Raw genomic sequence first — 27086 nt, forward strand, 5'->3', positions numbered from 1 at the left:
AACCAGAACTCCAAGAAATGATCTCAGAGGACCCATGGCCTCTGCCGCTCAGACAGGACCTGCTGCAGCAGGAGGCTTGTCTGTTCCAAGACGTACCGCGGCTGCGTTTGACGGCATGGCGGTTGAACGCCGGATCCTGAAGTAAAAGGGCATTCCGGAGGAAGTTATCCCTACGCTATTTAAAGCTAGGAAAGAAGTGAACGCAAACCATTATCACCGCATATGGTGGAAATATGTTGCGTGCTGTGAGGCCAGGAAGGCCCCAACGGAGGAATTTCAGCTTGGTCGATTTCTGCACTTCCTACAGTCAGGGGTGACTATGGGCCTAAAATTGGGTTCCATTAAGGTCCAGATTTCGGCTCTATCGATTTTCTTCCAAAATAGAACTGGTTACACTGCCTGAAGTTCGGACTTTTGTTAAGGGAGTGCTGCATAGTCAGCCCCCATTTGTGCCTCAAGTGGCACCGTGGGATCTCAACGTGGTGTTGGATTTACTGAAGTCGCATTGGGTTGAGCCACTTAAATCCGTGGAGCTACAATACCTCACGTGGAAAGTGGTCATGCTGTGGGCCGTGGCGTCGGCCAGGCGTGTTTCAGAATTGGGGCTTTGTCATACAAAAGCCCTTATCTGTATTTTATATGGACAAGGCGGAATTGAGGACTCGTTCCCAATTCCTTCCTAAGGTGGTATCAGTTTTTCATGTGAACCAACCTATTGTGGTGCCTGCGGCTACTTGGGACTTGGAGGATTCCAAGTTACTGGACGTAGTCAGGGCCCTGAAAAGTATATGTTTCCAGGACGGCTGGAGTCAGGAAAACTGACTCGCTATTTATCCTGTATGCACCCAACAAGCTGGGTGCTCCTGCTTCTAAGCAGACTATTGCTCGCTGGATCTGTAGCACGATTCAACTTGCACATGCTGCGGCTGGACTGCCGCACCCTAAATCTGTAAAAACCCATTCCACGAGGAAAGTGGGCTCTTCTTGGGCGGCTGCCCGAGGGGTCTCGGCTTTACAACTTTGCCGAGCTGTTACTTGGTCGGGTTCAAACATTTTTGCAACAGTCTACAAGTTTGATACCCTGGCTGAGGAGGACCTAGAGTTTGCTCATTCGGTGCTGCAGAGTCATCCGCACACTCCCGCCCGTTTGGGAGCTTTAGTATAATCCCCATGGTCCTTACGGAGTCCCAGCATCCACTTAGGACGTCAGAGAAAATAAGATTTTACTCACCGGTAAATCTATTTCTCGTAGTCCGTAGTGGATGCTGGGCGCCCATCCCAAGTGCGGATTGTCTGCAATACTTGTTTATAGTTATTGCCTAACTAAAGGGTTATTGTTGAGCCATCTGTTCGTGAGGCTCAGTTATATTTCATACTGTTAACTAGGTATAATATCACGAGTTATACGGTGTGGCTGGTATGAGTCTTACCCGGGATTCAAAATCCTTCCTTATTGTGTCAGCTCTTCCGGGCACAGTATCCTAACTGAGGTCTGGAGGAGGGTCTTAGTGGGAGGAGCCAGTGCACACCAGGTAGTCCTAAAGCTTTCTTTAGTTGTGCCCAGTCTCCTGCGGAGCCGCTAATCCCCATGGTCCTTACGGAGTCCCAGCATCCACTACGGACTACGAGAAATAGATTTACCGGTGATTAAAATCTTATTTTTTCCAAACTGGGTGCCAGGGCACTTGCAGGGGTGCCCTGGGCAGGTGGTCCAGGACCAAGGAAATTATTTATTGACAATGTAATAGGAAAAACCAGTGCTGGTGGCTGCCAATCATACAGTATGGACAAGCAGGAGTGAATCCTGTCCCTCGGCCCTGATTCTATAGGATGTGCACTGGGGAAGGGACCCGTCTCACTGCGTGCTCTGTTACGTTCCAGCTCAGGTACAGATTGAAGGGGATTTCCTGCCTTGTTCCTTCTCCATCTTGGAGGAGCAGCCAATGGACATGCTGCTGGGCCTGGACATGTTAAAGAGACACCAGGTATGTGACGGTCACCTACAGTGGATGTAATGCGATTCCCCCCCCCATTGCGTTACCCCCTCTTATCTCTGATGTGGGAGAATAACACTGATACAGCCGCGCCCATCTCCCGCTGTGTGTGTCCTACAGACCTAGATGTCTCCTCTTACAGTGCTCCATAGACCTAGAGAAGAATGTCTTAGTGATTGGCACGACGGGCACCCGTACCAGCTTCCTGCCTGAGGGCGAGCTTCCGGAGTGTGCCCGACTGGCGTACGGCCCAGGGCGGGAGGATATGCGCCCGGAGGAGATCGCAGACAGGGAATTAGCGGAAGTATTGCAGAAATCTGCTGAGGAAGCAGGTAAGTGACGCATGGCTTGTCCTGACACGCGTGTGCATGTGTTGGGAATGTTTCCTCTTACACACGGCCTGCGCTGTTCCGGTGTGGTCTCACTGGCACTTGTTCTCTCCAGTCATCCATACCCACCCAGGAATGTGGTCCCAGCACTGTTAGGCCCGCTGTTGTAGCCTCTCGTCTGCTAGCTCAGTGGTTATCCCTAGCCGTGGGGGTCAGACAAGGGTATAGAACAGCTGTGGCGCTTGCAGTTCTCCCTTTTCCACTGTTACTTTCCGACTTGCAGATAATTATACGTGTTTTATTCTGTAAGATGTCTCCTGTGCAACGTGTTCGAGGCAGTGAACGTTCATTTATAAACGTTTGTCTTCACTCTAGGCTGGTTTAACAGGGCGCTGCACCCTGCCCGATTATTAAATGGCAAAATGCACCCTTCCCTTTTACTGGTGCCCTGCTAAAACAGCCCACACGGCTGAGTTTGCAGGAAGCTTAGCACTCCGTAAGTGCTGGGCACTCCCCCCATTAGAGATGTTGACGGCCGGGCATGCCCCCATTTGTGGCACTGACAGGGGCCACACCGCCCCCAATAGTGACGCTGATGGGCCACGCCCTGTTTTTGAGCAGGCGAACGCTGTTCCCGTACCCCTGCCTGCTTCCTAGCAGGATCACTAAATGTAAATCTGGCAGAAGACAAGTCCAAGACCACTAACTAACTGCACGTAGCTTGTTGTGTACTTCTAATATTGGTTTGCCGTTTTTGTCTTTCCTAATCTACACAGACCAGCAGAAACCTTGATGCATGTGTGTGTAATCTGCCGCAGGAGGGGGCTGAACAGCAGGTAATTTATTAATCTGATGCTGTTCTAATTACTGTGACTTGTATGTTTAACAATATGCAGATGTGTGGTGAAAAGGTATCTGTGATTGTAACCTATCCAGTTACTAGGAACCAGTTACATCACTGAGAGTGCAGCCTATCCAGTTACTAGGAGTCAGTGACATCACTGAGAGAGCAGCCTATCCGGTCACTAGGAGCCAGTGACACCACTGAGAGTGCCGCCTATCCAGTCACTAGGAGCCAGTGACATCACTGAGAGTGCCGTCTATCCAGTCACTAGGAGCCAGTGACACCACTGAGAGTGCCGTCTATCCAGTCACTAGGAGCCAGTGACACCACTGAGAGTGCCGCCTATCCAGTCACTAGGAGCCAGTGACATCACTGAGAGTGCAGCCTATCCTGTCACTAGGAACCAGTGACATCACTGAGAGCGTGGCCTATTCAGTCACTAGGAGCCAGTGACATCACTGAGAGTGCAGCCTATCCAGTTACTAGGAGCCAGTGACATCACTGAGAGTGCAGCCTATCCAGTTACTAGGAACCAGTGACATCACTGAGAGTGCCGCCTATCCAGTCACTAGGAGCCAGTGACATCACTGAGAGCGCGGCCTATCCAGTCATTAGGAGCCATTGACATCACTGAGAGCGCGGCCTATCCAGTCACTAGGAGCCAGTGACATCACTGAGAGTGCCGCCTATCCAGTCACTAGGAGCCAGTGACATCACTGAGAGTGCAGCCTTTCCAGTTACTAGGAACCAGTGACATCACTAAGAGCGTGGCCTATTCAGTCACTAGGAGCCAGTGACATCACTGAGAGTGCAGCCTATCCAGTTACTAGGAGCCAGTGACATCACTGAGTGCGCAGCCTATCCAGTTACTAGGAACCAGTGACATCACTGAGAGTGCAACCTATCCAGTTACTAGGAGCCAGTGACATCACTGAGAGTGCTGCCTATCCAGTCACTAGGAGCCAGTGACATCACTGAGTGTGCAGCCTTTCCAGTTACTAGGAACCAGTTACATCACTGAGAGTGCAGCCTATCCAGTTACTAGGAGCCAGTGACATCACTGAGAATGCAGCCTATCCAGTTACTAGGAACCAGTTTCATCACTGAGAGTGCAGCCTATCCAGTCACTAGGAGCCAGTGACATCACTGAGAGTGCAGCCTATCCACTTACTAGGAACCAGTTACATCACAGAGTGCAGCCTATCCAGTTACTAGGAGCCAGTGACATCACTGAGAGCGCGGCCTATCCAGTCATTAGGAGCCAGTGACATCACTGAGAGCGCGGCCTATCCAGTCACTAGGAGCCAGTGACATCACAGAGTTTAGCCTATCCAGTCCCTAGGAGCCAGTGACATCACAGAGTGCAACCTATCCAGTCACTAGGAGCCAGTGACATCACTGAGAGCGCAGCCTATCCAGTCACTAGGAACCAGTGACATCACTAAGAGCGTGGCCTATTCAGTCACTAGGAGCCAGTGACATCACTGAGAGTGCAGCCTATCCAGTTACTAGGAGCCAGTGACATCACTGAGTGCGCAGCCTATCCAGTTACTAGGAACCAGTGACATCACTGAGAGTGCAACCTATCCAGTTACTAGGAGCCAGTGACATCACTGAGAGCGCAGCCTATCCAGTCACTAGGAACCAGTGACATCACTAAGAGCGTGGCCTATTCAGTCACTAGGAGCCAGTGACATCACTGAGAGTGCAGCCTATCCAGTTACTAGGAGCCAGTGACATCACTGAGAGTGCAGCCTATCCAGTTACTAGGAACCAGTGACATCACTGAGAGTGCAACCTATCCAGTTACTAGGAGCCAGTGACATCACTGAGAGTGCTGCCTATCCAGTCACTAGGAGCCAGTGACATCACTGAGTGCGCAGCCTATCCAATCACTAGGATCCAAAGGTTTTAACAAAGTTCAGGAGGGAAACATTCTTCAAAGGAAGAGAAGTATTAGAACTCGAGGACAAACACTGAAACTGGAGGGAGGCAGGTTCAGGGGAAATTTAAGGAAAATTTATTTCACAGAAAGGGTAGTGGATAAGTGGAATAGCCTCCCATCAGAGGTGGAAGAGGCTAAAACTGTAGAGCAATGTAAACATGCTTGGGATAGACATATGAATATCCTTACAAAGAATTAAGGTTCAAAAAGGGTTGAGATTACCTAAAGGATAAAAAAAAAATGGGCAGACTAGATGGGCCAAGTGGTTCTTATCTGCCGTCAAATTCTATATGTTTCTATGATCCAGTGACATCACTGATCTTTCATCATTCATGTATTAGTAAATCCAGCCTGCCACATGTAATACTACTTACTACTGAAATTCACAAAAGCTCTTTGTCACAGCATTTCATGTCGGGGTGCTGGCGGTCAGAATACTGACAGCGGCATCCCGACAGTCAGAATCCCAACACATTTTAGTAAGTCTGTTAACCCTTCTCATTATCCTGCCCCTAACCCTCCCCTCCTGCACCCGAACCCTTCCCATAGTCCCTAACCAGTCCCTGTGTTGGAACTGTAATATAGACCAATCTTCGTGTGATGTTATGTTGGAGGAAGAGTCCACTGGAAAGATACGGCATTACGTAGTTGCACGTGTGATCAGCTGTGTTACATTACATAGTAGTGCGTGATCAGCTATGGTTTGGGTAGTAGCGCGCGTGACCAGCTGTCTTGCGTAGTAGCGCGCGTGATTAGCTGTGTTACATTACGTAGTAGCGCGCGTGATCAGCTGTTACATGACCAGCTGTGGGTTGGGTAGTAGCTCGTGGGATCAGCTGTTACATTACGTAGTAGTGCGCTTGATCAGCTGTTACATTACGTAGTAGTGCGCTTGATCAGCTGTTACATTACGTAGTAGCGCGTATGATCAGCTGTGTTACATTACGTAGTAGTGCGCTTGATCAGCTGTTACATTACGTAGTAGTGCGCTTGATCAGCTGTTACATTACGTAGTAGTGCGCTTGATCAGCTGTTACATTACGTAGTAGCGCGTATGATCAGCTGTGTTACATTACGTAGTAGCGCGTGTGATCATCTGTTACATTACGTAGTAGCGTGCGTGATCAGCTGTTACATTACGTAGTAGCGCGCGTGATCAGCTGTGTTACATTACGTAGTAGCGCGCGCAATCAGCTGTTACATTACGTAGTAGCGCGTGATCAGCTATGTATTGGGTAGCAGCGCACGTGATCAGCTGTTACATTACGTAGTAGCGCGTGTGATCAGCTGTGTAACATTACGTAGTAGCGCCTGTGATCAGCTGTGTTACATTACGTAGTAGCGCGTGTGATCAGCTGTGTAACATTACGTAGTAGCGCCTGTGATCAGCTGTGTAACATTACGTAGTAGCGCCTGTGATCAGCTGTGTTACATTACGTAGTAGCGCCTGTGATCAGCTGTTACATTACGTAGTAGCGCGTGTGATCAGCTGTGTAACATTACGTAGTAGCGCCTGTGATCAGCTGTGTTACATTACGTAGTAGCGCCTGTGATCAGCTGTGTAACATTACGTAGTAGCGCCTGTGATCAGCTGTGTAACATTACGTAGTAGCGCCTGTGATCAGCTGTTACATTACGTAGTAGCGCCTGTGATCAGCTGTTACATTACGTAGTAGCGCGTGTGATCAGCTGTGTAACATTACGTAGTAGCGCCTGTGATCAGCTGTGTTACATTACGTAGTAGCGCGTGTGATCAGCTGTGTTACATTACGTAGTAGCGCCTGTGATCAGCTGTGTTACATTACGTAGTAGCGCGTGTGATCAGCTGTGTTACATTACGTAGTAGCGCGTGTGATCAGCTGTGTTACATTACGTAGTAGCGCGTGTGATCAGCTGTGTAACATTACGTAGTAGCGCCTGTGATCAGCTGTGTAACATTACGTAGTAGCGCCTGTGATCAGCTGTGTTACATTACGTAGTAGCGCGTGTGATCAGCTGTGTAACATTACGTAGTAGCGCCTGTGATCAGCTGTTACATTACGTAGTAGCGCGTGTGATCAGCTGTGTAACATTACGTAGTAGCGCCTGTGATCAGCTGTGTTACATTACGTAGTAGCGCCTGTGATCAGCTGTGTAACATTACGTAGTAGCGCCTGTGATCAGCTGTGTTACATTACGTAGTAGCGCGTGTGATCAGCTGTGTAACATTACGTAGTAGCGCCTGTGATCAGCTGTGTTACATTACGTAGTAGCGCCTGTGATCAGCTGTGTAACATTACGTAGTAGCGCGTGTAATCAGCTGTTACATTACGTAGTAGCGCCTGTGATCAGCTGTGTAACATTACGTAGTAGCGCCTGTGATCAGCTGTGTAACATTACGTAGTAGCGCCTGTGATCAGCTGTGTTACATTACGTAGTAGCGCCTGTGATCAGCTGTGTTACATTACGTAGTAGCGCCTGTGATCAGCTGTTACATTACGTAGTAGCGCCTGTGATCAGCTGTTACATTACGTAGTAGCGCATGTGATCAGCTGTGTAACATTACGTAGTAGCGCCTGTGATCAGCTGTGTAACATTACGTAGTAGCGCCTGTGATCAGCTGTGTAACATTACGTAGTAGCGCCTGTGATCAGCTGTGTAACATTACGTAGTAGCGCCTGTGATCAGCTGTTACATTACGTAGTAGCGCCTGTGATCAGCTGTGTTACATTACGTAGTAGCGCCTGTGATCAGCTGTGTTACATTACGTAGTAGCGCCTGTGATCAGCTGTTACATTACGTAGTAGCGCCTGTGATCAGCTGTGTTACATTACGTAGTAGCGCCTGTGATCAGCTGTGTTACATTACGTAGTAGCGCCTGTGATCAGCTGTTACATTACGTAGTAGCGCATGTGATCAGCTGTGTAACATTACGTAGTAGCGCCTGTGATCAGCTGTTACATTACGTAGTAGCGCCTGTGATCAGCTGTTACATTACGTAGTAGCGCCTGTGATCAGCTGTGTAACATTACGTAGTAGCGCCTGTGATCAGCTGTTACATTACGTAGTAGCGCATGTGATCAGCTGTGTAACATTACGTAGTAGCGCCTGTGATCAGCTGTGTAACATTACGTAGTAGCGCCTGTGATCAGCTGTGTAACATTACGTAGTAGCGCGTGTAATCAGCTGTTACATTACGTAGTAGCGCCTGTGATCAGCTGTGTAACATTACGTAGTAGCGCCTGTGATCAGCTGTGTAACATTACGTAGTAGCGCATGTGATCAGCTGTTACATTACGTAGTAGCGCGTGTGATCAGCTGTGTAACATTACGTAGTAGCGCCTGTGATCAGCTGTTACATTACGTAGTAGCGCGTGTGATCAGCTGTGTAACATTACGTAGTAGCACCTGTGATCAGCTGTGTAACATTACGTAGTAGCGCCTGTGATCAGCTGTGTTACATTACGTAGTAGCACCTGTGATCAGCTGTGTAACATTACGTAGTAGCGCCTGTGATCAGCTGTGTTACATTACGTAGTAGCGCCTGTGATCAGCTGTGTTACATTACGTAGTAGCGCGTGTAATCAGCTGTTACATTACGTAGTAGCACCTGTGATCAGCTGTGTAACATTACGTAGTAGCGCCTGTGATCAGCTGTTACATTACGTAGTAGCGCCTGTGATCAGCTGTGTTACATTACGTAGTAGCGCCTGTGATCAGCTGTGTTACATTACGTAGTAGTGCCTGTGATCAGCTGTTACATTACGTAGTAGCGCCTGTGATCAGCTGTGTAACATTACGTAGTAGCGCCTGTGATCAGCTGTTACATTACGTAGTAGCGCCTGTGATCAGCTGTTACATTACGTAGTAGCGCCTGTGATCAGCTGTTACATTACGTAGTAGCGCCTGTGATCAGCTGTGTTACATTACGTAGTAGCGCGTATAATCAGCTGTTACATTACGTAGTAGCGCCTGTGATCAGCTGTTACATTACGTAGTAGCGCCTGTGATCAGCTGTGTAACATTACGTAGTAGCGCCTGTGATCAGCTGTGTAACATTACGTAGTAGCGCCTGTGATCAGCTGTGTTACATTACGTAGTAGCGCCTGTGATCAGCTGTGTAACATTACGTAGTAGTGCCTGTGATCAGCTGTATGTTCTGATCTGTCCTCTAGTTCTTACTTTTTTTCTCTTTTGTTCCCAGACAAGGAAACTACCTCAGTGGAAGGTCCGTCTCTGGTGCCACTGACGGATGGACTTCACCAACCCGTCCGCGCTTCAGGCATCGCTTCAATGCCCCCTGCTCATTCAATCACCACCCAGACAAGTGACTGCTCACACCCACCCACTGTGACCGAGAGCAGCGAGCCGCCAATGAACTTGCCCAAAGTGGGTGCTGTCTGCGATGGCGACCAGGGCCTTCCCGCTGGGGGCGCTTTCCAGCCTCCTCCGCTAGGACATTCCGTTGCTGAAGGCATAAATGCAGATTCTCAGTTATCTTGTGATACGGGTACAGGGCCGCAGCTGGCTCTGGAGGACAAACTTGAAGTTAGCTCCGCACCAGACCTTCTAAAAGATCAGAAAGTGCATGAGTCCAATAGTAAGGGCTCCGACTCCTATTTCCCAACAGCCACCCCTCCTGAGGACTCTAGTGGGGCGCCCCACGCAGATGGCCTGCCTTGCTCTGCTCTGTCTACATCGGTCAAGGATTCGGACAACGGAAAGGAGAAGCTGTCTCTCAGTCACCGCACTGAGGACTCCACAGAGCAGATTCCTAACGCTGCCCTCGGCAGTGAGCGCTGCGCACGCACTTTTACCGATGTTACGCTTGCCGAGTTGACTGAACTGCATGGAAGTGGCCAAAGTGCAGACACCCGGCCCTTTTCCTCAAACAACATGAACGTGGATGTTGTGCCTGAAGAAGTGGACAGTACGACCAATCACATCAGCCCAAACCCGGGAAGCGTCGCCGGACAAGATGTGCAGGAAAGCTGCTTCTCTTTGGCCACTGCCCTGAAAGAGCTTCATAAGTTATTGGTCGCCAGTGGCCAGGGCCCGTCTACGACAGGAGCAGACGCGAAACCATTTCCAGAACCTAATACAGCAAATGTCAATCAGGGCGATAATTGTCTTTCTGTCCGAGAGGCTGAATCTGATGACTCTTTCTACGAGATATGCAATGAGACTTCTCTGTGCGATGAGACCATTTGTGTAATGGACCCTGAAGACTCGATGTGTGCAGAGGCCTCTCCCGGTGGGGGGGAACGTTCCGCTGAGCCATCTACTGGGATGGGATCTCCCACCGTACAAGGCGAGTGCCCTGAGTTTAGCGTTTCCCCTGGTGAAGTACTGCCGAGCCCACCTTTACCCCTGGGCGGTGTGCATGATGGTAGACCACCAGTGCTGAGCAATGATCCTGCTGAACTTGTCGGTGAGCAGACCTCCTCTACCCTGCCTACGTTTGCCCCCTTATCCTCCTCAGCCGCAGTTGAGCGGCTTGTCCATGCAGGGTTCGCGTTGCCGGACGCTCTCCTAGCGCTGGATCGGGCAGAGGGGAACGTCGAGCTGGCGTTGCTCGCTTTACTTGCTAAAAATATTATAGTCCCCACATAACTTATTTCCTCAGCGGGACGGTGAGAAGCGGAGGTCCGACCTGTCTGGTTTTAGCGTGTGTCCTTCTTGTTGTGGTGGAGCTGTTCTCTCCGCCTTTGCAGATTGCACGGAGATCGCATCCCGGCCTTCACGCCCGTCAGCCTGGTCCGTGCTGGTTGGAACCGGCCCTCCTGCTGGGCAAATCTAGTCCCTGCACTGGTTGCCCCCGAATGACCTCCTGTGGGCAAAAAGTTGAGACTTGACTCATTCTCAAACCATCGCTGGCGCAGTCTGAAATGGCGGCCTGTAGTGCGCGGTTCCCAAAAGCCATGAACGTAGTTCTGTTTGTTTTTAAGGTAGGGAAAGGATGTCTGTGCGCTATAGTCCGCCTGCTTTTGTTTAAAAGAAACCTGTGATTATTCAAGAGCCATAGACAATGCCATTTTCTATTTCCTCACTTAATTTTTAATGTTTTTTTTTTATTTTTTTAAGTACCCCCCCCCTCCCCCCCAAATAAAAGTTTATCCCAAGTGCAGTGACCCCTGCTGGTGACATGGGGTGTTGCAGCCACATAGGTGTGTTTGGCGATCGCACATCAGCCTTTGTACAAACCAAACACCGCTCCCCAATATCTCCTTTCTTACCGCTAGGCCGGTACGGCTGTGATTCATTACGGGATCTGCCGCATAACGTAGAGGGCGCTCAGCTCGTGTTTGCTGCACAGTGATAATGATACACTGCGGAGGGAGAAGGGGCCTAAGGGGAAAAGTGTGATCAAGAGGTAGAAGAATACTATTAAGTTATTTAACACTAAATATATATATTTTTGTTTTTTAACAAAAACACCAACTTCCTCCCTGCATTAGCTGCAAGTTCCCCTATGTGAGGAAGCTACTAACATTCACAGAAAAATATATATATGTATGTAGAAGTTTCCATACAGATGGAGCCATGTTTATCTTGGCCTTTAATAGGTTTGACTGAGCCATGTCAGTCAGATTTAATCCCCTGGTGTAATGACTTAATCCCCTGATGTATTGTTCTCTCTGTATTGTATTGCAGCTGAGAACAATAGATGAAAGGCTTATGCTCTGTTATACTGACTGAGGAGTCGGTGACTGCTGACCTGGAGGCTGCTCTGTGTAGCTATACTTCTTTCCCAGGCCTCTGATAGCATATATTCTGTATATCTGTGAATGGTATTAGTGCCTTTTATATGTGAGTTTTAGGGTGAGGGGCCTCAGCAGTAGCCGATTGTGGTTTACAAGCGTCACTCGCCAGCGTCGTCCTGGGCCCTTAATGCGCACTGGCGAGAGCTGGACATTGTGTGCCCTGGATCACTCCCGGCGTTCTCGCTGTGCGCTGCATGATTGGAAGATGTCACTCGCAGGCTGAATGCAGCAGTCTTCCAGCTACGTTGTCCTACTCACCGGCTCCTGATGCGATCAGTTGGAAGCTGGGATGCCATTTGTCTTTTATTACCTAATGCGGGTGTCTGAGACCTTAACTCTGACCCCGCCACCTGCTGACATGTGGGCGTAGCATGGTCCCGTATCAGTCAGAAGAGAGATGTTTGGAAACTGCTCATTTGCTTTTCCCCCCATTATCTCAGTAATGCTGTTCCTGTTTAGCCCCCGGTACCCCATGCAGTGTGTACAGTAGGGATCTGGCTCCTCCGTTACCTGATCCACTGCTTGCCAACAGAGCTTACTGCTTTCCATGCCTGGCGGCCAAACTTGTTGGAAGCAACCTGATGCTTCTTTCTCTGCAGACGTACTCAGGGCAGGGCTTGACGTGAGCTAGTAACGTGTGTGATCCTATCCTATTACATGACCTGTGTGATGAGGGAAGCATTTATCTGCTGCACCAGTCTCCCTGCTGCACTATAACTGCAGTTCCACATATCAAAGCATTAATGGCAGAAAACTTTCCCTCTGTCTCCATGTCCCTAACCTTCCACCATTAATCAACGTTTGCTTTAACTTGAATCTTGTGTTATCCGCCTGAGGGTTCCAATAATGAGCTGGGTGGGCACGGTGGTCAGTACTGTCAGCAATGAATGCCATCCAATGAATGTACTCTGTGAAGTCTGTGTGATGTTATCGCCTATTTACTCCCACCTTATTTGTAGATGTTAATAGTCTTCTCCCAGGTTCCTCCATAAGTTACTCTACATTTGTGCCCCCCCAGACACCGCCTGGCGTCACTATTACTTCTGTGTCGGCGCTGGGAGCAGAATGTCAGGCGGGCTGTTAATTCTGGACCCTGCAGAGATCTATAATAGCTGGTGCGATCACTTTTATTCCTTATGGGCCGTACGTTCCCAGAGGGAGAGGGCTGTGTATCTTGCTGTGCATGTACCCCTGCAATATATTACCCCAGGCTCCGGATTGTGCCGATGACGTGTCTCTGATGGGAAGGTCGGCAGCACCGGAGACGCTGGCTGTTTTGTGCCTTTTCTCATTGCTGGTTCCTCTTAGAACTTTTTGGGTTTCTCTATGGGAGGGCTGTGAGTCAAACTGGATGTTGCAGGGCTGTGTCCTTAATAAAGATGTTTTTTCTGACTGGTGGTCTGTCCTTGTCCTTATCTGTACTAGGTTATATAATTCATATCCAGGGGAGAACGTCTTATGGAGCACGGGCTCTCTGCTTGTCTGTACTGGGAGGTGCTGGTTATGTACTTGCACCACGTATATTCCACCAGTGTAATGTGCCGGAGAGCCACACTACCCCAGCACAGTCAAGGCGTAACCTGCATGCATTCATATACTTATTATGTAACATAGAGTCTCTGAGCTGCCTAGTTATCTTGCAGTGGAAGAGGAATGCAGTGGGGGTCTCTGCTAATTAAGATGGGGGTGGTGGGGGCATTTATGTGACAATGGAAGATAGGTGCGATGGGTGTCACTCGCAATGGAAGATGGGCGCGGTGGAGAGGTCGGGGCAGGGGAAGATGGGCACGGTAGAGAGGTCCGGGCAGCGGAATATGGGCGCGGTAGAGAGGTCCGGGCAGTGGGAGATGGGCGCGGTAGAGAGTCCGGAGCAGTGGAAGATGGGCGCGGTAGGTCCGGGCAGTGGAAGATGGGCTCGGTAGGTCCGGGCAGTGGAAGATGGGCGCGGTAGGTCCGGGCAGTGGAAGATGGGCGCGGTAGATCCGGGCAGTGGAAGATGGGCGCGGTAAGTCCGGGCAGTGGAAGATGGGCGCGGTAGGTCCGGGCAGTGGAAGATCGGTGCGGTAGAGAGGCCGGGGCAGCAGAAGAGGTGCGTGGTAGAGAGGTCCGGGCAGTTTAAGATGGGCGCGGTAGAAAGGCCGGGGCAGCAGAAGAGGGGCGCGGTAGAAAGGCCGGGGCAGCGAAAGAGGGGCGCGGTAGAGAGGACCGGGCAGCGGAAGAGGGGCGTGGTAGAGAGGACCGGGCAGCGGAAGAGGGGCGCGGTAGAAAGGCCGGGGCAGCGGAAGAGGGGCGCGGTAGAGAGGACCGGGCAGCGGAAGAGGGGCGTGGTAGAGAGGACCGGGCAGCGGAAGAGGGGCGCGGTAGAGAGGACCGGGCAGCGGAAGAGGGGCGCGGTAGAGAGGTCCGGGCAGCGGAAGAGTGGCGCGGTAGAGAGGACCGGGCAGCGGAAGAGGGGCGCGGTAGAGAGGTCCGGGCAGCGGAAGAGGGGCGCGCGGTAGAGAGGTCCGGGCAGCGGAAGAGGGGCGCGGTAGAGAGATCGGGGCAGTAGAAGGGGGCCGCGGTAGAGAGGTCGGGGCAGCGGAAGGGGGGCGCGGTAGAGAGGTCGGGGCAGCGGAAGAGGGGCGCGGTAGGGTGTCTCTGGCAATGAAAGATGGGCGCGGTAGGGTGTCTCTGGCAATGAAAGATGGGCGTGGTAGGGGGTCTCTGGCAATGAAAGATGGGTGCGGTAGAAGGGGTCTTGGGCAATGGAAGACGTGGTAAGGGTATTTAGTAATGGAAGATGGGGGAAATTGGCAGTGAGATATGGATAGTTTGTACAGGACTGAGCTTCATCAGTGAGTGCCATAAGCAGTAACGTTTGAGTCTGGAGCTATTTGCGTTGTTGTCACTGCGATAGAGTGTGTGTAGTGTCCTCAGCGGGTGTATAACAGGACGGCTCTATCTATGCTCACAGGGCCTAATTCAGATCTGTTCGCTTGCTAGCATTTTTCGCTGGGCTGCGATCAGGTCAGAACTGCGCATGCATATGCACCTGAATGCGCAAGCGCGTTGCACTTGTACAAAGCGGATCGTTGCTGTGCACTGGTTCTAGTGAGGAATCCATTCGCACAGCCGAACGCAAGGAGATGACAGGAAGAAGGCGTTTGTGGGTGGCAACTGACCGTTTTCTGGGAGTGGTTGGAATAACGCGGGCGTGTCCAAGCGTTTGCAGGGCGGGTATCTGACGTCAATTCCGGGACTGGACAGACTGAAGTGATCGCAGCGGCTGAGTAAGTTCTGGGCTACTCAGAAACTGCACAAACTGTCTTTGTACAGGGCGGCTGCACATGCGATCGCACACTTGCAAAGCGAAAATACACTCCCCCATAGGCGGCGACTATTTGATCACAGCGTTGCAAAAAATAGCTAGCGAGCGAACACATCTGAATTAGGCGCACTGTCCGGTAGTTACCTTAACACCGAGCAGTAATTTGGTGGATGTGCTCGGCCGGCCGGATCGCTGCTCATCTTGAATGTCTGTCCTGCCATTATCCGAGAGAGTGCGCCAAACCTGTCTGTGACTTGGCGCGAGCACCGTACACCGCGATGAGCGTCAGCTGCTGATGTGACCTTTAGCTGCAGAGATCTGATGACACTACGCACGGCAGTGTGTGACCATGTGTGCGCCAGCCGCGCCATCTTACACCCGACGCTGGGACAGTACGACTGATATGAGGCGCAGTGTAATGGCCGGGAGTGGAAGCGGCGGTCTACCTGATCTTGTCTGGCAGGGTCTGACATATAGAACATTACACGCCTGAGCCATGTAACATTGTGCATGGAACCCTCCCGGTGTGTGTGTCTGCTGCGCAGCTTACTCTGCAATCTCTAGACCTAGAAGTCTCCTGCTACCTCCCTTCACTGCCGACAAACAAGGACTATGCCCTCCTCCTGCCCAGTGACACCCCCAATCCCCCCCAACACTCCTCTCCACTTCTGTAACGCCGCACCTTAGTAAATATACCCCTGGGGTCGCTATCCTCCTCTTATTTATCTCCTGATAGAGTCAGGAGTACTCGCCCGTCCAAGGAATTAACCCTAAATCTAGACTCTATAATAGTCTGGTCGCTGTGTCACTATTACAGCCGGGTGTGGTTCATTGGGTCGACATGGAAAAAGTTCGACGTGAGTTGTTGTTTTTTTTTACTTTTTTTGGTGTCGTTTTCTTCGAAAAGTGACCTGTAACCCCAATTAGTGCCCCGTGTCCCCTCGCTTCGCTCGTCATGCTTCGGGCAAGGTGCTTGGCTTCGCTCGGCACAAGATACCGTTCCCAATTGTAGTCCACGTGGATCGTAAAGTATGAAAACGGTCAAAAGATGAAAAAAATTGTGAAAAACTCATGTTGACCCAATGACCACCATCCATTACTACTGTTCCGTGTGACCTTGCCCCATTCTGTGACCTGTTAATGAGTGACTTCTCCTTGATAACGAATACAGTCACCGCGATGAATACTTTGTCCTTTACGTCCTCGCTGACTCCCCCTCCCCCCCCCCTTTCTGTGCGGACATCCGGCCTGGCTTCTTGAAAGCTACAGAGGCCCAGGACTACTATTACAGCCACCAGTATGGGCTGCAGGTGGGGGCAGGCTAGGATCTGCCCTCCTATGTTGTGTAAGGTCATGCAGAGGGAGTAAGGGACTGGTTGGGAGCAAAGTAACTGCCCCGGGACAGACTGCAAGGGGTGCGCATGCATGTACCGGCTCCCCCCTTCGCTCCAGTCACCCAGTGACCGCCTACTTTCTCTTACGTCCTAGAGGATGCTGGGGACTCCGTAAGGACCATGGGGTATAGACGGGCTCCGCAGGAGATATGGGCACTCTAAAGAACTTTTAGTATGGGTGTGCACTGGCTCCTCCCTCTATGCCCCTCCTCCAGACCTCAGATTCTGTGCCCAGAGGAGAATGGGTGCTCTACAGGGGAGCTCTACTGAGTTTCTCTGATAAAAGAATTTTGTTAGGTTTTTTATTTTCAGGGAGCACTGCTGGCAACAGGCTCCCTGCATCGTGGGACTGAGGGGAGAGGAGCAGAACTACTCAAGTGATAGGCTCTGCTTCTTAGGCTACTGGACACCATTAGCTCCAGAGGGAGTCGGAACGCGGGTCTCCCCCCGCCGTTCGTCCCAGAGCCGCGCCGCCGTCCTCCTCGCAGAGCCGGAAGATAGAAGCTGGGTGAGTATAAGAAGAACAGAAGACTTCAAGGCGGCAGAAGACTTCGGATCTTCACTGAGGTAAGCGCGCAGCGGTAACGCTGCGCGCCATTGCTCCCACACACACACACTAGTGGGCACTGATGGGTGCAGGGGGGGCGCCCTGGGCAGCAATAAAACCTCTGTATCTGGCATAGACACTGCGGAGGCAGTCATTCTTTATATCCCCCGCCAGTTTTAAATATTTTGAGCGGGACCGAAGCCCGCCGCCGGAGGGGGGCGGAGCTTGGTCCTTCAGCACTAACCAGAGCCTTTTTCTCCACAGAGATCTGCAGAGAAGCTGGCTCCCCGGTCTCTCCCCTGCTGAACACGGTGACACAGGGCTGAAAAGAGGAGGGGGGGGCACTTGTGAGGCGCAGTGAGTGTATTAACACAGTGATTAAGATAAAAGCGCTATTATCTGGGAGATTATTTTCCAGTGTCAGTTGGCGCTGGGTGTGTGCTGGCATACTCTCTCTCTGTCTCTCCAAAGGGCATTATTGGGGAACTGTCTCCTTATAACTATATCCCTGTGTGTGTGGGGGTGTCGGTACGAGTGTCGGCATGTCTGATGCGGAAGGCTCAGCTAAGGAGGAGGTGGAGCAGATGATTGTGGTGTCGCCGTCGGCAACGCCGACTCATGATTGGATGGACATGTGGAATGTTTTAAATGCAAATGTGACCTTATTACATAAGAGATTGGACAAAGCAGAGTCCAGGGAAAGAGCAGGGAGTCAATCCATGGCTTCGGCTGGGTCACCGGGCTTTTCTGGGTCTCAAAAACGTCCCCTATCCCAGATAGAAGACACTGATACCGACACGGACTCTGACTCCAGTGTCGACTACGATGAAGCGAGGTTGTACCCGAGGGTGGCAAAAAGTATTCATTATATGATTATTGCAATAAAAGAGGTTTTGCATATCACAGATGACCCCTCGGTCCCTGACACGAGGGTGCGCATGTATAAGGAAAAGAAACCTGAGGTAACCTTTCCCCCATCTCATGAGCTGAACAAGTTATTTGAAAAAGCTTGGGAAACTCCAGACAAAAAACTCCAGATTCCCAAGAGCATTCTTATGGCGTATCCTTTCCCTGCACAGGACAGGGTACGTTGGGAATCCTCACTCAGGGTGGACAAGGCTTTAACACGCCTGTCCAAGAAAGTGGCGCTACTGTCTCCGGACACGGCAGCCCTCAAAGATCCTGCTGATCGCAGGCAGGAAACTACTTTAAAGTCTATTTATGCGCATACAGGTGCTTTGCTCAGACCGGCAATAGCATCGGCATGGGTGTGTAGTGCAGTTGCAGCTTGGACAGATACCTTGTCAGCTGACCTTGATACCCTAGACCATAGGTTCTCAAACTCGGTCCTCAGGACCCCACACAGTGCATGTTTCTTTATCATCCACTAGGGGTCACTGGAGTACTCTTGGGATATGGACGGGCGTAGCCGAACAAAGGCACTGAATATTTAAATTTAGGACTCTCCCCCCCCTCCATATCCCCGAGTACCTCAGTGTACTCTCTCAGTGTTTTTTCGGTGCTCACAGCATGAACATCGGCTTGTGGGAATGCCCACATTTGAGAAGATTTTATTAAATTTTTCATTTTACTTTTTATTTTTAATTTTTACACTTCCCGTCCCAGTTTCTTGAAAAACTTGGGTCCGGGATGGTGCCGCTGCAAGGCAGCGTATGGCGTGTCGGTCCTCACAAAGAGCACCCTCACAGCCACAGGCGCTGCAAGGCAGCGCATGGCGTGTCGGTCCTCACAAAGAGCACCCTCACAGCCACAGGCAGCCACTGTCTCCTGCAAGCTGGACGGAGCTTACAGAAAACCCCGTCACAGCCAAGAAGAGACAAAGAGCTGGAGGGACGGAGCATTCAGCAGAAGCCCCGTCACAGTCACAGCCACGCTGGACTGAGCTTACAAAAGAAGCCCCGTCACAGCCAAGATGAGACGGAGCTTACAAGAAAGAAGCCCCGTCACAGCCAGGAAAGCCCGTCAAACTGAAACAAGGTATGGTGGGGTGTAAGGACGGTCAGCTCACGCTGCCGCCCTGCTGTGTGGGGAAAAGGTATTACTTTACTGCGCTGATTACATGAGAGAGCCGTTAGTACAGGCACCCGCCGCTGCTGATTAGACACGCTGTACCCAGCCGAGCCAGCCACTTTACGAGATCGCGGGGACACAGCTCTAGGCGGCCGCACGTCACTCAAAGACGCCGGCCGCTCTCCCAGCGCCACCGCAGCCGCCGCTGATTACCCGGCCACTGCTGCAGGATGAAAGGCGCTACCGGGGACACAGCTCTGAGCGGCCGCTCTCCCAGCGCCACCGCAGCCGCCGCTGATTACCCGGCCACTGCTGTAGGATGAAAGGCGCTACCGGGGACACAGCTCTGAGCGGCCGCACGTCACTCAAAGACGCCGGCCGCTCTCCCAGCGCCGCCGCTGATTACCCGGCCACTGCTGTAGGATGAAGGGCGCTGCCGTTCGTCCGGACCACAGCTCCCCGGCACTTTACAGCAGCGCTTCCCTGCTTCATCTTGGCTCCCTGCACCCGCTCCCGTCCGCTGCAGGTAACACAAGCAGCGCAGCTGCAAGGGTGAGGGGGAGTAAATGCCATAGCAGCAGCACCATAAAGGCTGCATGGATAATAAGATAGGCTGTTCACTTTTAAGCTAATAACCTAAACTATGTTTCTGATGTAAACACAGGCATTTTTAACATGCTTCCTGTTTTTCTGTTATGGTTACCATATAATGTTAATACAACAGTGTTTCTATTAACTGGCAAGCTAAAATGATTATCACAGTTTAATAGGCTATTAAGCCTATATTAACTGTATAATAGGCTATTAAGCATATATATTAACACTGCAGCAGGAATCCTGTCATGTGATTTTCAGTGTATGCATGGCATGGAGGGCCAGTTTAATCATTACTGTTTCTTCCAGTTTATAATTCCAGAACATTCCGGCCATACGCCTCTACTCCACAAGGAGGCGCAGGGGTGTTAGTGGGAATTTTTTGTTCAGGTTTTCACATAATTCTGGAACATTCCTGCCCTACATCTCTAAGCCACTAGAGGCGAAGGGGTGTTAGTGGGAATTTGGTTCGGATTGCACATGGCCATGTGAACTTTTCACATAAAGAATACTCTGGTTTCTCTTCAGAGAGAATAAATCTTTCGCCTTTTACTAAAGATTTCCGTAGAGAGAAACAACCATGAGTTTCATATAATTTTTTGATGCCTGGTTACGGCTGCCTTTAATATGCTTTTCAGCAATAAAAATATATATATGACACAAAAGAACTTCAATAAGTCGTGCAAGTGTCTGTTCGTTGCCTATTTTGGGGTCTGTCTGCATAGCGAGTAAGGCTCTAGCGCAGACTAAAAATAATTTTAAAGATCCTATGTTAACATTGGCAATTCAAATTTAAAGAGCGGTAAAAATCCGAGTCTCGGATACTCCGCCTGCTCTAACTAAAGACAGTCGTTTCAAAGGGCCAATTCCCTTTGGGTACCAGGGTGTTTATTTAACTGGTCTTATAATTTAATGCACGATTCTATGTCAGATCTCACACCAATAACTACGAGTGAGAAGGGTGCATTACACAGCACGCATATAGTAGGGGTTTTTTGACAACATACATTGCTAAATCCCAGTGCGTCACTGTCTTTATTTGTACAGAGACTGAGTACACTCTAAGCTCTATTTAATCGTTTCCAAAATGACGCGATCCGCCATTGGTAAATGCGTCTGTGTCAAAGAATACATTTCAGTTACTAGACTATATGTATGGAAACAGGGACGATCACGGTTTAAAGAAGCTGCAGAGTATAGCTGTAAAGCTTCTGCTAACGCCGGTCACTTTCATCGTCGCTAGTTTAACCATGACAAGGCCATAGCTTGTTGGTCTTAAATTTGACATTACTGCAGCCAGTATCAAAACGGAAATACTTGTGCCGGCGTTTAATTCCTTTAGACTTCAGTTTTTTAAAACAAAAACAGTCACGCCTTGTAAAGACGCTATAGTCTGCAAGCCAGTGGCTTGATGACCTCTTAGGCCATCTACATGTTCCTATTGTGGAGCGCGTCTTTACACGTTACATTGCGGGAAACATCAACTCATGAGGTCTCAGCTATTTACAGATTTGGCAGGTTGCCATTTAGTCTCTGCTGGTTTTCAGCTGTTTTATATCCAGTCAGTAGTACACCAGCAGAGTCAGGGTTACTTATTCCCCTCTGTTTGGGGGAACAAACAGCAAGTCACTTAATGCAGTTTGAAAATGGATTTTCTGCGGTTAGCATTTGCATATTGGAGCCACAACATTGCATAATTGCATTTGATCTTCACAATGCGTATTTACCCATTCTGGTTGTTAATAGGTTCTAACCTTGGCAAAACGCCACAACTATTAACCATTTCAGGTCTACCGTTTGGTTTCTGGTCAACGCCTCGGGTATTTACCAGAGTGATGTTGGTGGTAGCTCATCTCAGAGTCCTGACAGTGACAATCTTTCCATACTTAGACTATCTGCTCGTTAGAACTCTGTATCACCAGAGTGCCTCTAACTTAGATGATCTGCTCATAAAAACTCTGTCTCAACACAGTTCCTCTAATTTGCGCTACTAATGTATACTGCGGTGGCAGATCATGTTCAAAGCGATTCCTAGGTAAGATTATAAATACGGTAAATCAAAGACATTTACCTACTACACATCTAGTAATTAGTGCTAAACACGCACACTAGCGATACATTGGTGTATTCGCCTGTTAAAAATAATGATGTGTTTCAAAGCGCTTTAAGTTCGCCGCCCTTCACTCGCGTTTCCCACAGAGGGCCGAGGGTGTATATACTCTGGACGACAGTCTCAGAGGTTCAGGAGTTGTAGTTAAAAAAGAGGTTCTAAAAGCACGACAGATTGCTGTCGATAAAAGTCCTGGAACTCCGTGCATTTTACAATGCACTACATGCTTCGTTTTCAGTCTGACCAAGGCAGTCAGACAAGGCAACGGGAGTTGCATACACAACAACCAGGGAGAACCAAGAAGCCGCATGGCAATGCGGCAGGTAACTCAAATCCTCAATGGCTCAGAACACCATTATGTGAAAATGTCAAGAGATCATTCCGTGACTGCACATCTGTTAGACAGATGATCTCACCCGTCAGGATTGGGATCCTGAAAACTGGACATTAAATCCAGAGGTGTTTCATATGTGAGTCCACAGAAGGGGGTTACCCTCAGGTATACATGATGGCATCTCGCCAAATTACAAAAGCTCAGTATGTGTACAAAACAACAGATCACAAGGGCAGTGGCAGTGGAGTGTTTCACATTCATGTGGTCATTCAGCATCGTGTATCTGGCTCCACCATTTTCCGCTGCTTTTTCCGTTGCCAAAACGGATCATAAGACAGTTCGTCACAGTCATACTGGTGATATCTCATGGGTTTCGGAGAGCTTGCTTCTCGAATCTCCAAGGAATACTGGCACACGATCTTGGGCCGCTCATAATACGTCCAACCTGTTACATCAGGGAACGTTCTTTTAACCATAGTTACAATGTACCTATTACCCATGTACCGCAGCTGCGGTTGACGGAGTGAGGGTTCAGACCGCCCTCTTAAGAAATAGAGCGTTACAGTATCGGTTATACCAACCAGGTTACGAGCTAGTAAGCCGCTTTAGGCAGCTCATTATTACAAAATTTCGTGTGGTAGACCTCGGAAGTTTCCGACATCATCCTTCAAGTTACCCGTATTCTGTTAAACGGGGTGGAATGGAAAACTGCGTTTATCTGCACTAAGGGTGCAGGTATCTGTGTGGTAAACTTATTTTCAAAGACGTTTGCCTCTATTACGTCTGTACACACTTTTCTACAAGGTGTCATCAAAGTTCAAGACTCTATTTATCCCACCTACAGCGCCAGGTGGCTTGAAGTTGGGTTCAGATTTCTTATAGTTTTCATATTTTGAACCCTTACAACAAAGGGGGATTAAGTTTCTCACTTTGGAAAACATTTTCCTTCTAGCCTTGGCTTCGGCAGGGGTTTTGCTTTCATATTTGAGTGCCTTGTTTTCCAAGCCACCGTATTTGAGTTTTCTCATGATAAAGCAGATCTTCGGACGAATTCCGCTTTCGTATTCTTCACATCAATATACCAATAGTGGTTCATGTGTGGACAGCACATTCTAGAATTCTGAATGTGCTACACGCATTACGCGTTTATATATGTCCCGAACGTCTACAGTACGTGAGATGAATACGTTGTTTGTTCTCTATGATACTGCCAACTGGGGTTAGCCAGTTTTTCAGCAGACATTATCCAGTTGGATAATAATAATGACTACAAGTCAGGCTTACTTTAAGGCTAAGTTACAATCGTCTACGTCAGTAATAGCTCATCCCACAGGTTCTGTGGGAATGTCAGACCCAGCGGGTCGTGGAGTGTCTACGACGCGGCTACATAGCCTTCAGTGCACCACGTTTGTGCACGTTTACACGTTATGAATGGTGGCGCCATCAGCATCTAGCTTTGGCCTGCCTACGGTTACAAGTATCAAACAGCTCTCCCGCCCACGAGGGAAGCTTTGGTACGTCCCAAGAGTACTCCAGTGACCCCTAGTGGATGATAAAGAAAATAGGATTTTGGTACTTACCAGGTAAATCCTTTTCTTTGAATCCATAGGGGGCACTGGACGCCCACCCAGAGCAGTTTTACCTGGGTTGTTTTAAGCTCAAGGGAGCTTAGGGTAACAAGTTTTACTTGATTGATATTAAGCTCAGAGGAGCTTATGGTAACACATTTTCACCGATTGGTTCAAATTATAAAGTTCTATCGGTTATGGTGTCAACTGTTTAGTTGACAGTAAGGTTATGGGTCAACATTGTTGTTGTCCGTTATGTTATAGGTATTCTCCATTGTCAACCTCTCTATATAGTTCCTGTTCGCTCAGTAAAAAACACTGAGAGAGTACACTGAGGTACTCGGGGATATGGAGGGGGGGGAGAGTCCTAAATTTAAATATTCAGTGCCTTTGTTCGGCTACGCCCGTCCATATCCCAAGAGTACTCCAGTGCCCCCTATGGATTCAAAGAAAAGGATTTACCTGGTAAGTACCAAAATCCTATTTTTGCAGGTCTCCTCACAAAATCGCAAGTGAAATAATTAGCTGCACCTGTGGGCCTTTTAAAATGTGTCAGTGAGTAATTAATAAACTTGTGCACCTGCTGGGTTACCTGCAAAACATGCACTGTGTGGGGTCCTGAGGACCGAGTTTGAGAACCTCTGCCCTAGATAGTGTAAATGCCTATTATAAATCCTATATTAAACACTCTAAAAGGTTAATGAACACAGTACGCAATTGGCGTATGGAATACCGTAAGAGTACGCACGTAGCGTACAAACGCGTAGCCGTGGACGAGACGCACGAGCGGCACGTTCGCTCACGGCTTAAAGCGTAAAGGCAAGCACGCTATAGGCTGCCGACTAACGTAATGATACGCTAGCAGCGTAGCGGACGCTCGAGACCACGAGGAGATCACGAGCGGCGCTGACGCTCACAGAGTTAAACCTTTGTGCAGTGATAAGGTGTAAATGCAACACAGTGTAACCTTGTTAGTTTAAAAGTTGTATGAGCGATTCTTACGCTCTGAGAACCCTTTAGCAATATAATAAATACTCAAATACCGGTCTAAGGGTCTAACACCTTTTAAGGAAATGAATGAACGTTCAATCGCAAAAGAATACACAATACAAGTTATACACTACCAAACTAACATAAAATACCTAACCGAGTTACTACACGTTAAAATACAACAAAGACACAATTACATTTAAAAGGGGGAAGAGGAGAGAGAATGGCTTACAACAAAATAGGAGATAAATATGGTTGCAGAGAACTTACGCACAAGGGGAACAATCGCATGCGCCTTTCTGGATATCCAGCTCCCGATTATCAGTGATGAGAACCGTTGAGAAGAGAATAGAGAGCTGGCCCAGGTCGGCTTGTCTTTATATACACTTATACATAGTACAATACAATGGTCCCTACATTCTTATTGTTCATTGGACACAGGAATCCGTCTCTGCATTATAACAAAAGGTCATAGGTTGATTCATACAGGTGGGCTGTGACTATTTCAAACTGCTCAAGTGGGAGGGAAACTCCGGTTTCCCGCCGCATGGGTAATAAAGTGCAAATAATAGTAAATGTCCATAAACTTCTTATGTCCATAACTATACGCACGAGCAAGTAATCCGCTTCAAACCAATACCGGAATATTGCTAATTATATTCTCTTCCGATGGATACTAAACACCACTGTGTAACCCCTGTCTGACCCTTCGTATCAAACAAAGAGGAATCTCTCTGTCCCCGAACATGCTATATTAACTAAACTTTCAGATTCTATCAAAGGGACCATAATCTACAAAATACATTATATGACTAAAATATGTTACGATTGAGTCGCCCGCTAGACGAACACAAACTCTACCGTAAATGCGCATACCGCGCGTCCGCGAGTGCACGCGACCGCGAGTATACGCACGCACGGGAGGGCTCATGCACGTGCAGCGGGCACACGCATGAGGTGCATATATGGCAATGTGCAGCGTGATATTTTTCTGACTTTGACAGTCCACCCTTTGGCAGTCACCAATAACTGCCACTTCCTAAAACAGTTCAAAAAGAGAAAAATATATGTCATGTATAATACATTTCTATGATTGGGTAGGGGAGGAGAGGAGAAGGTAGGAAAAGGGTATGACCTAGTGAGATAGCAGAAGCATGTGTATATGAATCCATGTTTGGGGGGTCATGTATCATCGTGCCGTACGTGTTTTAAATCAAGCTTCGAGGTATTGCGAAGTATACATTTGAATTCCTTCTTATCCCGTGGTACGGGTCTGTGGATGGGCTGTCAAACTTTACCGAGCTCTTTTCGGCTTTTGGTTGCAACAAAATGGGGGAGCACATTTTAGTTGATGATACATGAATAGGGGGATATGTGAGTGCTGGTATCTGTGCCTATATTCCCTATCGACTATGTGTGTTATTACCTGAAGGTTGTAGAGATGAAGATAAGGAGCAATTATGGTAAATGCAGTCATAAACTATGTGAGTTTAATATACATTTGCCGATTGAGGTCTTGTCTTGTCTTGTCTCGATGTACATGTTGACTGTAGTCTCCCGATGCTTTTGCTATAAACGGTGTGCAAAAAGCTTTTTCAATGTCCATAGACTTAAAAAAATGTTGGGCTAGCGTAAAATTAAAGGTACTAGGGATATGGGGGGTCTATGGCATAGTCCATCAGTTGTCTGTGTAAAAGGTTGTCAAATTCTTCTTCCAAGCGGATGTCTTTGTACCTTGGAGGAAAACAAAGGAGAGACGGGTGAAAGAAACGGACCGTGGAATCACATTTTCTCTGACGTCCTAAGTGGATGCTGGGGACTCCGTCAGGACCATGGGGATTAGCGGCTCCGCAGGAGACAGGGCACAAAAGTAAAAGCTTTAGGATCAGGTGGTGTGCACTGGCTCCTCCCCCTATGACCCTCCTCCAAGCCTCAGTTAGATTTTTGTGCCCGGCCGAGAAGGGTGCAATCTAGGTGGCTCTCCTAAAGAGCTGCTTAGAGTAAAAGTTTGTTAGGTTTTTTATTTTCAGTGAGTCCTGCTGGCAACAGGCTCACTGCTACGAGGGACTTAGGGGAGAGAAGTGAACTCACCTGCGTGCAGGATGGATTGGCTTCTTAGGCTACTGGACACCATTAGCTCCAGAGGGAGTCGGAACACAGGTCTCACCCTGGGGTTCGTCCCGGAGCCGCGCCGCCGACCCCCTTGCAGATGCCGAAAAGTGAAGAGGTCCAGAAACGGCGGCAGAAGACTCTTCAGTCTTCATAAGGTAGCGCACAGCACTGCAGCTGTGCGCCATTGTTGTCAGCACACTTCATAGCAGCGGTCACTGAGGGTGCAGGGCGCTGGGGGGGGCGC

General features: G+C 49.1%; 1 protein-coding gene and 1 pseudogene across 2 annotated transcripts in view; both read left to right on the forward strand.

The window, feature by feature from the left end:
• LOC134965734 (protein DDI1 homolog 2) overlaps positions 1-13247 on the forward strand; it is a 38545-nt gene extending 25298 nt beyond the window's left edge. The window contains exons 7-10 of one of the 2 annotated variants that reach the window (XM_063942077.1): positions 1882-1985; positions 2137-2326; positions 3100-3159; positions 9296-9382. In XM_063942077.1, coding sequence (XP_063798147.1) covers positions 1882-1985; positions 2137-2326; positions 3100-3116 — 311 coding nt within the window. In that variant the 3' untranslated portion in view covers positions 3117-3159; positions 9296-9382. Of the gene's footprint in view, positions 1-1881; positions 1986-2136; positions 2327-3099; positions 3160-9295 lie in introns of both variants that reach the window. The other variant, XM_063942076.1, reaches the window with a different exon arrangement.
• A 6989-nt stretch (positions 13248-20236) lies between these two features.
• On the forward strand, positions 20237-20346 carry LOC134967909 (U5 spliceosomal RNA; annotated as a pseudogene).
• The last annotated feature ends 6740 nt before the right edge of the window (positions 20347-27086 follow it).

The sequence above is a fragment of the Pseudophryne corroboree genome, chromosome 10, assembly GCF_028390025.1.
Source record: "Pseudophryne corroboree isolate aPseCor3 chromosome 10, aPseCor3.hap2, whole genome shotgun sequence".
In the NCBI taxonomy this organism is placed as follows: domain Eukaryota; kingdom Metazoa; phylum Chordata; class Amphibia; order Anura; family Myobatrachidae; genus Pseudophryne; species Pseudophryne corroboree.